The 13,493-nt window shown below is 27.4% G+C and overlaps 2 protein-coding genes across 2 annotated transcripts in view; one reads left to right on the forward strand and one right to left on the reverse strand.

Annotated features, from left to right (window-relative positions):
- Positions 1-2,048, forward strand: LOC149894396 (uncharacterized). Its single transcript, XM_090079202.1, has one exon. It carries the CDS (start codon positions 505-507, stop codon positions 1,846-1,848), a length of 1,344 nt encoding a protein of 447 aa, XP_089935328.1. The 5' UTR covers positions 1-504; the 3' UTR covers positions 1,849-2,048.
- Positions 2,049-2,971: 923 nt separating this feature from the next.
- Positions 2,972-13,493, reverse strand: part of LOC149894397 (astacin-like metalloprotease toxin 1) — a 46,252-nt gene continuing 35,730 nt past the window's right edge. Inside the window, exons 8-14 of the mRNA XM_090079349.1 lie at positions 7,073-7,214; positions 5,593-5,663; positions 4,898-5,002; positions 4,485-4,534; positions 3,979-4,177; positions 3,552-3,596; positions 2,972-3,409 (exon numbers count right to left, since the gene is read on the reverse strand). Of these exons, the coding sequence (XP_089935475.1) occupies positions 3,312-3,409; positions 3,552-3,596; positions 3,979-4,177; positions 4,485-4,534; positions 4,898-5,002; positions 5,593-5,663; positions 7,073-7,214 (710 nt within the window). The 3' untranslated portion in view covers positions 2,972-3,311. The remainder of the gene's footprint in view (positions 3,410-3,551; positions 3,597-3,978; positions 4,178-4,484; positions 4,535-4,897; positions 5,003-5,592; positions 5,664-7,072; positions 7,215-13,493) is intronic.

Below are 13,493 nucleotides of genomic sequence, written 5' to 3' on the forward strand. Positions count from 1 at the left end.
CATTTTATTTTTATACTAATTTTCTTGCTTTTGCTTTTGTGTGTCTTCTTATTCTTAGGTTTTATAGTATTTTGTACAAGTACTTAAGTACTCCTGCTCTAGTGGTACTTAATGTGGGTTTACAATCCGTTTTAGGTCAGCAGAATTAATGGTGTAAGTAATTTTTTTAATTTAAATATTTTTAAATGAATTTCATTTTTGTCTAGTGTGATAATGTATCATCTAATGACAATGTTTGTGATGATGATAGTGAAAATGTTGAAAACAGCCATGATCCTGAGTTTTATGGAGAAATGCTAATTTCATACAGTTATAAACCCTTGCCTAACTTTTCAAAAGCAACCATACGTTATGAAATTAGTAACAATGCTGCTGCTCATTTAGCTACAGGATTACTCATTGACTATGGCATAGTAACAGTTACTGATAGAGCTAATATTATTACTAATATTATATAGAGCTAATATTATTACTGAAAAAAAAGTTTTTAATAAGAAGTTTCGAATGGGAGTACAACTTGGCATTGAACATAAAAAAGAGATTTTTCAATTAAAAGTTATTGGAGTTGATGATAAAAAAGATAAAGAAACACTTGTTCACAAAATTAGTTACAATTTGAAAGGTGAACCAATAATAAGACCAGGAATTGAAAAAGAAGAACATCTTAGATTTACTGCAGAGAGTGGAAAAAAGGCAAGAAGGTATTTAACACATAAAGTTATTATGAATGGAACTGGAGTTACTAAAGCAAATTTAACTAAAAAAGTTCTAGAAGAATTTAATAGTGTGGAAACTCTTGAAGCTTTGGTTCTTGATAATACAAGTTCAAATACTGGTGCTGACAATTGCTTAATTGTTCACCTGGAAAAAGCTATAAGTAGAAAATTACATTTAGTAGGATGTCAACTCCACCAAAATGAATTACCATTTAGACAAGTAATTACTTTATTTGATGGAAAAACAAATGATCCAAAAAAATTTAAAGGCGTGACTTGTTCATCTGTTTCAGAAGATTCCATACATGAACTCCCTATAATACGTTTTTCTACAATTAAGTCAGAAATTCAATCATTTGTAGATGAAACTGTTATTTCTGATTTAAGTAATGATCAAAGAAAACTATATGAATATACTGTTGGCATAAGTAAAGGCAAAGTCTCCAAAAAATATGCAATGAAAAAACCTGGACCTGTGAACCATGCAAGATGGCTGACACTTGCGTTACGTATTATGTATAAATACACTAGAGAGGAAAATCCGTCTTCAGAGTTAACTATGATAACAAAGTATATAGTTCAAGTGTATTCTCCGATATGGTTTGCTTTAAAAAGGTCAGGTCATTATAAAGGTTCAGCAAAAATTCTTTTCAAAATGATTGAGCTGACTAAACTACAAGATGAAAAGATGCAAGAAGTTGTCTTAAGAAACTTAGCTGGTAATTCATTTTGCTATTTACAGGAAAACTTTCTCTATTGCATGATTATGGATGATGAGAAAAAAAATCGAGACAAAGCTATAGATCAAATACTCAAAATTAGGAAGCTAAATGAGGAAATTAAAAACTTTATTCCTAAGATTAAACTCAAAACTATTATGAAGATTGATTTTGGTTGTAAAAGTTGGACTGATCTAGTACAAGTATCTGAAATTGAAGTGGAACCTCCTACTACAATATATTTTTCATCTGTTGACCTGATGAAAGCAAAAGAATCTGGAGAGGTTTTGCAGCTCACTTATCTTCCTAACAACTCTCAATCAGTTAAACGAGCTGTACAGTCTGTTACTGAAGCCTCAAAACTAGTTTATGGTCTCAAAAAAAGGCACAACTTTATTCTTACTAAAGATTAGAGTAGAAAAGAAAATCACAGAAGTGTTAACAAAACCAATTATTTTATTCCAAAAAATGAAAAGTTATAAGTTACAGTTATTTATTTAAAATGGTGTATTGTTTTTGCTTTGCCGGGATCTTCGACGAGAAAATATGGAGGAAGGGGCTTATATGTAAAGAACATTGATTTCTCGGGGAGAATTTTTTATTTCTTGTTTTTCTTAATATAATAAAGAAAGTGAAATATTTTAGTGCGCCATCTTTCTTTGGTTTGGGGCGCTTTAAAGATTATTAGGGAATGGTGCCACGAATCCTAACGCGGCCCTTAACTCTAAAAAATACCTCAAAGTAACAATTGTAGAGAAACCATATTATAAATTTTAAAAATATATTTATATATACATAACTTAATAATATCTTTTATTTCTTAATAATATTTTTTAATAACTTAATAATATTTTTTATTTTAACATCTCTTTCAAACTTTGCTAAGAAATTGTACAAAAATTTACAAATCTACACAATGTCGTTTTTTGCACGTCTTGCAACAATTCCTAATCTTATTAATATTCCCTTTAAAAAAATAGCATTAAGATTTGCAAGATGTCGCTCTGGGAAGGACGATTAAATTGGTATAAAAACAATAGTTGATGACAAATAAAACCAGTCTGAATCATTTTATTACTAATAGGTACCTTTTTTTTTGTCTTCCTTAGATCTTGCTTGACGCAACAATTCTCCAACTCAAACATCTTTCATCAAGATTCTACAGGTCGTCACCAAATTCTAGATCTACCACTTACAGCGTGGCGGAGTTAACCTTTTCCTTTTTTTTTCCGGTCACAGAAACACGACTTAATACAAAGCCATCTAGTTTCAGATGAAACGATTGGCAACTTGTTCGTTTTAAATTTTATTGAGCCTAGCATATCTTCTCTAGTAGTACAGCCGTCGACTCTAGAAGTACGGTCATGCATTACAAACTATATCTGCAAATAGAATATTACATTAACTATGAATTTGACACCTGAACCTTATCAGATTGAACTTAAAGAGAAAAAAAAAACAATATTTATAATTTCTTCTCCTCGAGCGCGTGTTGCAACGTTCACTTTTAAAGAAAGAAATATAAAAGAACATTTAAGAATATTCTTTATTTGATTTTAATGAAAAAAATTATATCTACATAAAATGCTGACATTAAAATGCAAACATAAAATAAAACATCAACTAACAATTTTAAAAATGCATTTATAAAAGAAAAAAACAAAAAAAAAACAAAAAAAAACACCGAAAAACAATTTACGTGAAAATGGTAAAGTTTTATAATTCGAACGATTGAAAAAAAGCGTTCCGATGCTTTAAAGCAAACTTAATTCAAGTTAAATAGTGCAACAGAGATTATTTGCAATGAAACATAAAATTGTATTGCTGTGACGTATTAGTTTGGAAAGCAATCAGTCTTTTTATAAGTGTTTGCAAACTATTGATTGTTATTTGAATGCTTATTGATTTTGAAGTGGTGGTCGGAGCTTGAGTGCTTGATGGTGTCTTTGAGGTTGTCGTGGGTTGAGTGTTCATCTGAAAAATATATAACCCGCTTTGTCATGTGCAACAACAACAACAACAACAACAACAAAAAAAAATCAGATAGCATAAGAAAACTGTAACATAAACAGAACACCTGTTAAGGTGGATCAAGATGGGGTTTAAAGATTTTTACCTGGACATATTTTGACACCATCACATCCTACTGTACAAGTAGAGGCTAAAATACGAAACAACAGGGACTTAAAACAACGCAACGTACATTATTAAATGAAACTTCTACAGGGGAGTTATTACGATATCTTTTACTTAAGAGATTCTAAAAATTCCAACCGACTCATTACATTCGGAAATGGTTGCGTAAAGCTTTATGTATTTAAGTTTTCCAAGGTTAAGCAATAAAATTCTGTTTAAAAAATACAAATTAATTTTAAAAAACCTTTTTTTTTTCGTTTAATAATGGATATAACTTAAGAATTTGTAATACTTAGTTAATTTGGGTAACTGATTTTTTAAAAATGCATTTTTTAAAATGGCAACCGCTCCAATAAATTGACTTCGATTCGAAAAAAAACGTCTCAAGGATATAAAAAATGACATACCTAAGCATCCATACATTATGCTAAGTTCCAACTTATCAGTATCGCTCAAGGTAGGAGGGTTGCCGATTTCTTTTTCCTCGTCTTCTGTCAACTCTAAGAACGTATCCAGCACTTTAATTGTTTTTGTTTCCTCGGTTTTGGACTTCTTTCTGCTAAAAGCCCACAAGTCATACTGCATGATTGACCATATATCGTATTTCTAAAGAATATTGCACCGATTAAATTAGTTCTTAACATTAGTAGCTTGCTAAGAACTCATTTTCTCAAATTTTAGAAATAAAGAAATTTTTTTAAAATTTCTTTAAAAGAATTTTTAAAACTACATTAAGTAAATAAAAATTTCATTAAGATGGATCAAAAATATTCCTGAGATTTGTTTTTTTCATTTTTCAAGTTCAAATCCATTTTTTAAGCAAAGACCTATTTTGTTTGAAATTAAACATCACAACTCATGTCACCACACATAACAATAATTCATTCAAAGTATTACATCGTAGCAAACTTACCGAAGTGTAAGATGATCTAGTCGTGTCAATATCAAACTGATTTTCTTGGCCTTAAATCAAGAAAAAATTTAGCTTTACAATTACATTGAGTTTTTGTATATACCAGTTGTATATTCATTTTGATATAGTTGGTCAATTTGTTAATCTTTATTTTATATTTATATATATTAGCATGCAAATTAAAACAAAATATAGGAACAATAAGAGAACCAGTATAAAAATCAATTCAAATCAAAGATTTCTTGTTTGTATTCTTCCTTTTTAACATATATTATTTATTCTTATTCATTGCGCTCCAGTAAATAATTCATTCTGGCAATCATTAAAAGAAGTACAATTCAAAGATAAAAATGTTTACAAAGTTCAACTCTCTATTATTATTTTTTAAAGCAACAAATAAATCTTTTGCATACTTGGTTTAATGTTGTCATATACAATCTCTACTGCTGTGTCACGGTCACAACGACTTTGCTCATGCAAAAAACCCATTGCATGAAGCATTTCATGCAATACAGTGTCTGTTAGTTAATAAAATTAAAAAAATATAAATTGAATGGAAAAGTATAAAAAGTTCACAAAAACAAAAGTTCATAACCAGGTTTTTTTATGTATATATATATATATATATATACAACAAAAAGTAAAACAATAAAATTATGAGAAATTCTTCAAAGCATTTTAACTCAACTCTTCCACTTTTAACTTTCATTCAAAAATATTTTGTTTGAAAATAGCGATTTTTAAATACCTATAACTCGAAATCTCTAACATAAATACATAAATCATACACTGAAAATGCATAAACCATTATAGTAGTTGTTCACTCACAAAGTTATTCTGAACAATAAGAGGAGATGGGGAAAATGAAAAAAAAGAATATCTAGATAAACCATTTGCCATTATTGATTTTTCCAATTTTTTGTGCTTTAAATGATTTCAATAAAACCTACATGTTTTCTTTTGTTTTATTTTTTTCTTTAAAATAAATTATATTGAGTTTTCGATTTTTTCACTAGGAAAAAAGAAAAGAAAATGTCTTCTAATAAATTCCATCAAAACTAACCTTCAGTACAAAAATGATACAAAGTTATACAAAGTAATAATAAACCTTTGTAGTTGCAACCTTTCCCAATATTTAGTTCTTGACGTCCACCAATTTTTCCAAGTCTGCTCCAGCATCTATTAAGAGATTATTAGAATTGAATAGACTTCACTAGAATGTGTTAAATTACTTAAACATTAGAATCTATGAAAAAATATTAAAACCTTTGAAAACAACATAAGCATCTACTAACAGAATGTAAGTAAATGTTTAAAATTGACTCTCATAAAAAATTGTCTAATAAAAGGATTCTTAACTCCTTTAGAGAAGATGACTAAGTGAAAGTTAGTTTGTTGCAAACTAATGAAAAAATACTAGGAGCATAATAGATTGAGCACAAATTGGTATAAGTGCACTGAAAATTTATATAAAAACTTCCTGCAAATGTAGATCTGTAAGTAAGAAACATGACACACATACTAAGCACAGAATGAGGATTAACAAAGTTTTTAAAACTGGTAACGGTCTTTTTTTTTGTTACATACCTGTTACTGATAGATTACAAATCTGCTATAAGTGGAGTACATTGTATAGCATTGATTGACAATTTTTAGTATTCTTCTATTTGAAAGCAAGTTTGTTTCTAAATTAACTAGCTTATCCTCATTAACTTAGCAATAATCCTATAACTTTTGATTTAAATATTTTTTAAATATTGGAAATTTATTACCTCTATTGAATACACACTTTTGATTATAATGTAATGAGAGATCTGAGGCAAAAGCTAAACTCTTTGTCTTAGGTTATTTACTGTATTTATGAAACGAATATAGAAATTCCAATGTTTTGCAATAATGCTCAAAATCATTCATTCAAAATGATGGCAATGACGGGGTTAACATAGGAATTGAGAAAATACAAGAGAAAACTGTCATTCCATATCAAATCATTCATGCAACCCAAGGTTACTGGAGAACCAGCTGATTTTTGCATCTCTTATTACATCCAAAAAGGCAACTTTAGTTAAAAAACTTGAGTTTGTAATACCCTATGGTTACAAAACTACAACAAAAGCCTTGTTTACGCATCTAAGACTGCCATTATTTGAAAATTATCGTTACACAAATATAATCTCATTCATAAGCACTGTCATCCTAGAAAACTGGTTTCAGAATTTATAGTTGATGAACAATTGCCTAAAAAAAACAACCAAACTGCAAAAAATGTCATAGAATATCATGATCACAGTTCAGGTACAGTGGCTACGTGAATGTTCCCAACCAACAGTGGCCGCACTAGTTGTAAATTAAGTAATCATCTAAGTTTGAGTTTTTAATAAAATGCTGCAAGTTGTGTATATCTAAAAGAATAGTCACTATTTCTAAATCATAATGTGTTTTTTAGTATATCGGTCATTATGCATAAGAATAAATGCTACTTTTATGTTTTTCCCAGATTAATTAGAGTTGTGATAAATCTCTGGTCTTTATTATTTATAGGTTTTTGTGAAATAAAAGATTGTATACATAAAAAATGTATAACCTACCCACCATCTCGCTTATTTGTAAAGGCAACATAATCTGACTCAGTAGTGCGAGGTTGCCAAACAGGAGGATAAGATGCACAGGAGTAGTTTTTCATTAAAGAGTTTAATTCTTTAATAGCTTCCTTGATAACTTTTATGTAATCTGATAAAGAGAAAAAGATTTTACAATATTGTTAGGAATTGTAAAAATACTTTCATAATTACCCCCCAGCAAGCACACAACGTTGAAACAACGTTGAAATAACGTTGATCAACGTCGATCAACGTTATTTCAACGTTGTTTCAACGTTTTATGCTTGCTGGGCCTACACACCAAGAGAGCTAAAAGAGCCCATATATGTAATGCATTAAAACTAATATAAGGATAAAAACATGACATTTTATGTATATATATATATATATATATATATATATATATATATATATATATATATATATATATATATATATATATATATATATATATATATATATATATATAAGAGCAGTTTACGTCTACACGAAATGTGAAAGTTTGCTATATTAGGTCTACATATAACTAAGGGCGACATATTTCGTGTAGACCTTAATTCAAGCATAATTTTTCTGACTAATTTTTTTTAGCTGATACTTTTTTCACAATCTGCGTGGTTTTCTTTGATCATTTATAGAGTTTCCATTTAATATTTTTGTTTTTTATTTAAAATTTCGCTAAAAACCAGCGTTTTATTATTAAGCATGTATATCGTACAAATCCTTAAAAGTGAAGATTAGGCCTACACGAATATTTATAACAATTATTTATGTTATTTAAGTCTATATCAAAAAAGTAAAAACTGTTTAATAAAGACTTTTAGAATACTTATTTAAAAAATATTTTGTTTTGTCTTGAAAACGAGTGTGTATCGAAATAAACAAGATATACATTTTCTTACGCCAAAAAAAATTCAATTTGGCACGGAATCAAAGTTACGTCATTTCATAATTTAAAAGTAATGCGTAGATTTTTAAGTAATGAAAATCTTTTTTAAATTAGTTTTTTTAAACAATATTATGCTATATCAATGTAAACAATATTAGTTATACCAATTCAATAACTATCAAGGTTTCTATATAAATCTATCCACATCATCATAGTTTCTTTACATTTTTACCGCGCTTAACAAGAAATGATGCTTGCAATGGACACTTCCTTGTATACTTAAAAACTGTGTTTAACTTAACACCAACCTGTTATTTCTCAACAAAATAATGCAATAACTTCATCCAATGCTACATATTTGTTCTATTGTACTTCAATAAGAATATAATGCTGCGATATCGATATTATTTTGCAATGATGTCGCCTTAAACTGCATATAATTTCGAATACTTCAAATTTGAGATTAGGCTACTAATATACATTCGATTAGATAGTCGAAATTTTTGATGAATGAAAAGTAATATATATAAATAAAACATGATGAATAATAGATAAATTACAATAGGAATAAATAATAAATATAGAATAAATATATTGAATATACTATGTAAAAATATATGCACAATATGCAAAATGGTAAGAAGTATAAATTTATAAAATACGATATATGTATGCAAATCATAATGAATACATGATGTATATCATCAATACAAATCAAATAAATATATATATTACGAATATAAAACAATTAAAAAAAAAATGTTAAAAATTGGAGATTAGGTCTACACGGAACTAACAATATTTTACAGCGTGTCGCCTTAAACTGCATATATACTTTCGAGTATCTAATATTGCAGATTAGGTCTACACGAAATCATTTGAACAACTTACATACTTTCAAGTAATTATTTGAAAGAAATAAAAGAAAAAGTATAAATAAAATACAATAAACAATAAATAAAGTATAATAAATAAAGTATAATGAATACATATAACAAATGATAAATATAGTAAATGATAAAAAAATATGATGAAAACTCAAAGAAAAATAATATAATATAGAAATATATAATAAATATGCCATATAAAAACAAATTATTTTGTGAATTAAATTAGATGCAAATAATTATACTATATGCTATATATTATAGACACAAATCAAATAAAAATGTATATTACGAACATAAAACAATTTTAAAAAAAAAGTTTAAAATTGAAGATTAGGTCTACACGGAACTAACAAATTATTTACAGCTTGTCGCCTTAAACTGCATACATACTTTCGAGTACTTAAAAATGGAGATAAGGTCTACACGAATTTTATACATTTTACAGCGTGTCGCCTTAAACTGCATATATACTTTCGAGTATCTAATATTGCAGATTAGGTCTACACGAAATCAATTGAACAACTTATATATTTTCAAGTAATTATTCGAAAGAAATAAAAGATAAAGTATAAATAAAATACAATAAACAATATATAAAGTTAGGGTGGCCTTCGATTTTTTTCAAAAAAAAACGGGAAAATTGGCAAAAAATACGGGATTTTTGCTAAAAATACGGGACATTAGCTAAAAAAATTTTATTGTAAATATATTGAAGCAAAAAGTAGTTTTTAATTTGTTTTTCAAAATATTTTAAATTTTGTAGTTATTTTTAAAAAGTTCCTCAACATTTTCAGATATAATTTATTTCTTAATGAATGACAAAAGTGCGTTTAAGTAAAAAAAATTGAGAATGCAATCTCAAGTACAACGTTATTGTGCTGCAAAAAAAATTTTTTTTTGTCTAATTTAAAATTTAATTTAATGGCTGAGAAATTCAATAATAACTGTGAGATATTTTTTCAAATAAATTAAGTTTTAAAAATAAATTTACTTTTACTTTATATATTTTTCTTTTGAAATAACATTATTAAGGAAGGAAACATTTCCCTTAATTAGATTATGAAAATGTAAGCATTTTAATTTAGATTTGTAATTAATTGTTGTCAATGAATCAACTGTCTAATATCAAGTCGATTTTTACATTTGCTACTTTGATACAACATCAAAACTGTTCCTTGACTAATTTATTTGATGAAAACATTATTTTAGTGAGACAAAAGAAGTTTAATTTATAAAACAATATTTTGATTTAATAAAATGACAAATTTAGTTTTTCAAATAGAAATGTTTGACAACATCATTATTTGCAAATTGATTTTAAAAAAAAACGTTAAAATTTTCATTAAAAATTCAAAAGTGAAATTTGTACTAATTAATTTAAAAATACGGGACAAATGTGGTCAAATAAAGGACACGGGACATTTTGTAAAAATACGAGACTGTCCTGGCTAAATACTGTGAGGAAGCTAATTCTAAGTAAAACAAGATGTCGTTAATAAAAATAAAACCACCTAAAGCCATTAATTAATAATTTACACAATAACGAATAAAAAATGAAAAGACGCCAACGCCCGAAGCATTGGAACCAATACAAAAAGGGAGATACAAAACAGAAGAATGAGTTGGAGTAGGAATCAGAGAAGAATTAGTTGGGTTTAGTCGGTAAATGAGAGTCAGTCAGTGGTCAGTCAGGAGTTAGTTAAGAGATACGTAAGGAGGGGATACAAGACTCAACTTCAAGAATTACGAAGAGAAGAGTTGGTACAAAGTTTTAGGTTCTTCGGAATATAAGTAGACCGGAGGTTTGATTTTATAAAAGGAGTTTAGAAGAATAAGTATTTATATAATTTTCAAGTGTAGAGATTTCAATAACGATTACGGTATATTAAAGAAAAAGGACTGTTATTATTAGAGTTAAAATAAAAGTTTGCACGTAAAGAAAAGTACGCGTGTTAACAAGAATAAGTCAGAGTGCTACACAGAACCAAGAGGCTTCCCCATATCCCCACACATTTTTAACCCGAACCTCCTAACCTATGCGAAATACCAAAACCCCATCCCCATTCCCTAAAATATACCCATAAGTAAATTATAAAAAGCCCCACCTCACAATACTCGCAGATGGCCACCCTAAATAATGTATAATAAATAAAGTATAATAAATACAAATATAATAAATGATAAATAAATATAAGGAAAACTCAATGAAAAATCTAATATAGAAATATATAATAAATATACTATATATATAAACAAGCATATTTTATGGATTAAATTAGATGTAAGTAAATATACCATATATTATACATTATAATTACTAATGAAATAAAGATATACAATCCGAATATAATACAATAAAAAAAATGTTTAAAATTGGAGATTAGATCTACACGGAACTAACAATATTTTACAGCTTGTCGCCTTAAACTGCATATATATACTTTCGAGTACTTAAAAATATAAGGTCTACACGAATTTTGTAAATTTTTACACGGTGTTGTCTTCAAAAGCATATACACTTTTGAGCAATTGAAATTGGAGATTAACGTCACACAATATAAATAAAATTTTAAAGCGACTCGTCCTTAAATTGCATATATATTTTGAGCGTTTCAAGTTGCAGATAAGGGCTACACGAAATGAGTTTGTAATATCCTACAGCGATATTCGAAATAATTTCTTAGCTGACTTTAAATAAGAAATGATAAAATCAATCTAAATTTAAAGAATCACGCATATTAACAAACGAAACAAAACCACATGAAAAACTCATCGAAAACAAAGACATTTTTATATGCTAGGTTTTATGTGGAAAACTGAATCAGAGCTAAGGCTAATCTCATTAGATAAATGGTGGATCCGAAATGTATTCATACTCAGTATTAGAAATATGCTCACAATTTAAATTTTTGAAAATTTTTTACTATTAATTATATTTATAATGATGATGGGATTTATTTAACTGTTCTATTTTTTAATGGTGTTCTAAAAATTTTCAAACTGCGAAACATTTTATAAAATTCCACTCTAAAGTAGCTAGCTACTTAAAAAAATAATAAAAAAAATATCGTTGTTATTGTAAAGGAAGGAAACTTAATCATAATGAGATTTCGAAAAAAAAACTTCGAATGAACTAAGAATGAAATTACCTTTTGAAGTTTTATTGAAACACTTTTGTAATCATTTGTTCCGATAAGATATTTATGTTCTAATTTTCATTATTAATCTGTATTTTTTTAGAAGAGTATAGTTTATTTTTTTAGTAGTAATCTGCGCACTGATGTACAATGATGCAATTACAGAAGATACTGAATTTCAGTAATGCAATTACAGATGACAAAGAAAAGGCAATTTCGTTAATTTATTATTATATACAAAATATAGTGTAATTTCGGTGAACTATATAGAGAATGTCAAGTTATAAATGGCGTCTTTTTTTATAAATAATATCCGTTTGTAAATATTATTTAATTTAAATTGGTACAAATACGTGCAGAAAGTGTTTTTAGACTCCAAATGTAGAAAGTCTATAACGAAACAAAATCACGACAAATTTCAAACGAAAACTTTTCTTATAAATCAAGTTAAAAAATCTATAATTTCCAATAAGAAAGGACAATTTATAATTTTCAAAAACAAGTGACGGGAATTACACTAAAATATTCTTTAATGCGAAAAAATAATTTTAAACTTAATCATGAAGATGTTATCAAACCTGTTTCAGAAATTTGCAATACTTAAGGCGCAACTGTTGCACTTAGTATTCAATACATAAATGTTACTAAATATAATTATACCTCGGTAAAAAATATTCTAGAGAAAGAAAGAGTTTTAGACAATTTAGTGAAACATGGAAAACTTATTTTCAGAAACTATTTCATAAGGGATAGTATTTCAGTTTTTTAGTTGAATACATTTTGAATAGATTTGAATTATAATGTAGTAGCAGCTGCATTATAAAAAAAATCTATTCTAATAAAGAAAAAACAATAAAGCTATCATTTTATTTTTATCAAGAAAAATTTAAAAAGTAAAGCAGAATGTCAAGCTTGAAATTATGCTGTGGATAAAAATGTAATATCAAATGTGAAAACAAGGCGTTCAGTTGAACATAACAACTTTAACCCTCTCTCTCTCTCTCTCTCTCTCTCTCTCTCTCTCTCTCTCTCTCTCTCTCTCTCTCTCTCTCTCTCTCTCTCTCTCTCATGAGTTCTTAAATAGATTTAGATAAATTGCGCGTTCAAATGAACAAACCCAAAAACGTAGCATTTTTATGATGAGTTTTTTATATTTAAGTTTTACTTTTCACAATAAAAAAAAACTAAGTTTTATTTTGTTTAAAGCCGTAATAGTTTAAATGAATACTTTTATACATTTAGCTATGCTAAATTTTTATCAATATTCCATCAGAATTGATTAGAGCGGCTTCCACACATAGAGATTTCCAGGTTTATTAAATTTTTATTTTTACGGGAAGCTAATTTCCTCTTACAGTAGTTTTTACTTATGTATAGAAAAAGCTAACTATCAATTCCAGGATTTTATTTGCTTCTGTATAAGCAACTATGCTTTTTCGTGTCGCGCTTCAACTTCTATGAGTATTATTATTTAATTAATGTTTTCATTCTCT

This window comes from Hydra viridissima, unplaced genomic scaffold (genome assembly GCF_058129835.1).
Source record: "Hydra viridissima isolate aposymbiotic clone 2 unplaced genomic scaffold, HvirCarnegie_v1 scaffold_1, whole genome shotgun sequence".
In the NCBI taxonomy this organism is placed as follows: Eukaryota; Metazoa; Cnidaria; class Hydrozoa; order Anthoathecata; family Hydridae; genus Hydra; species Hydra viridissima.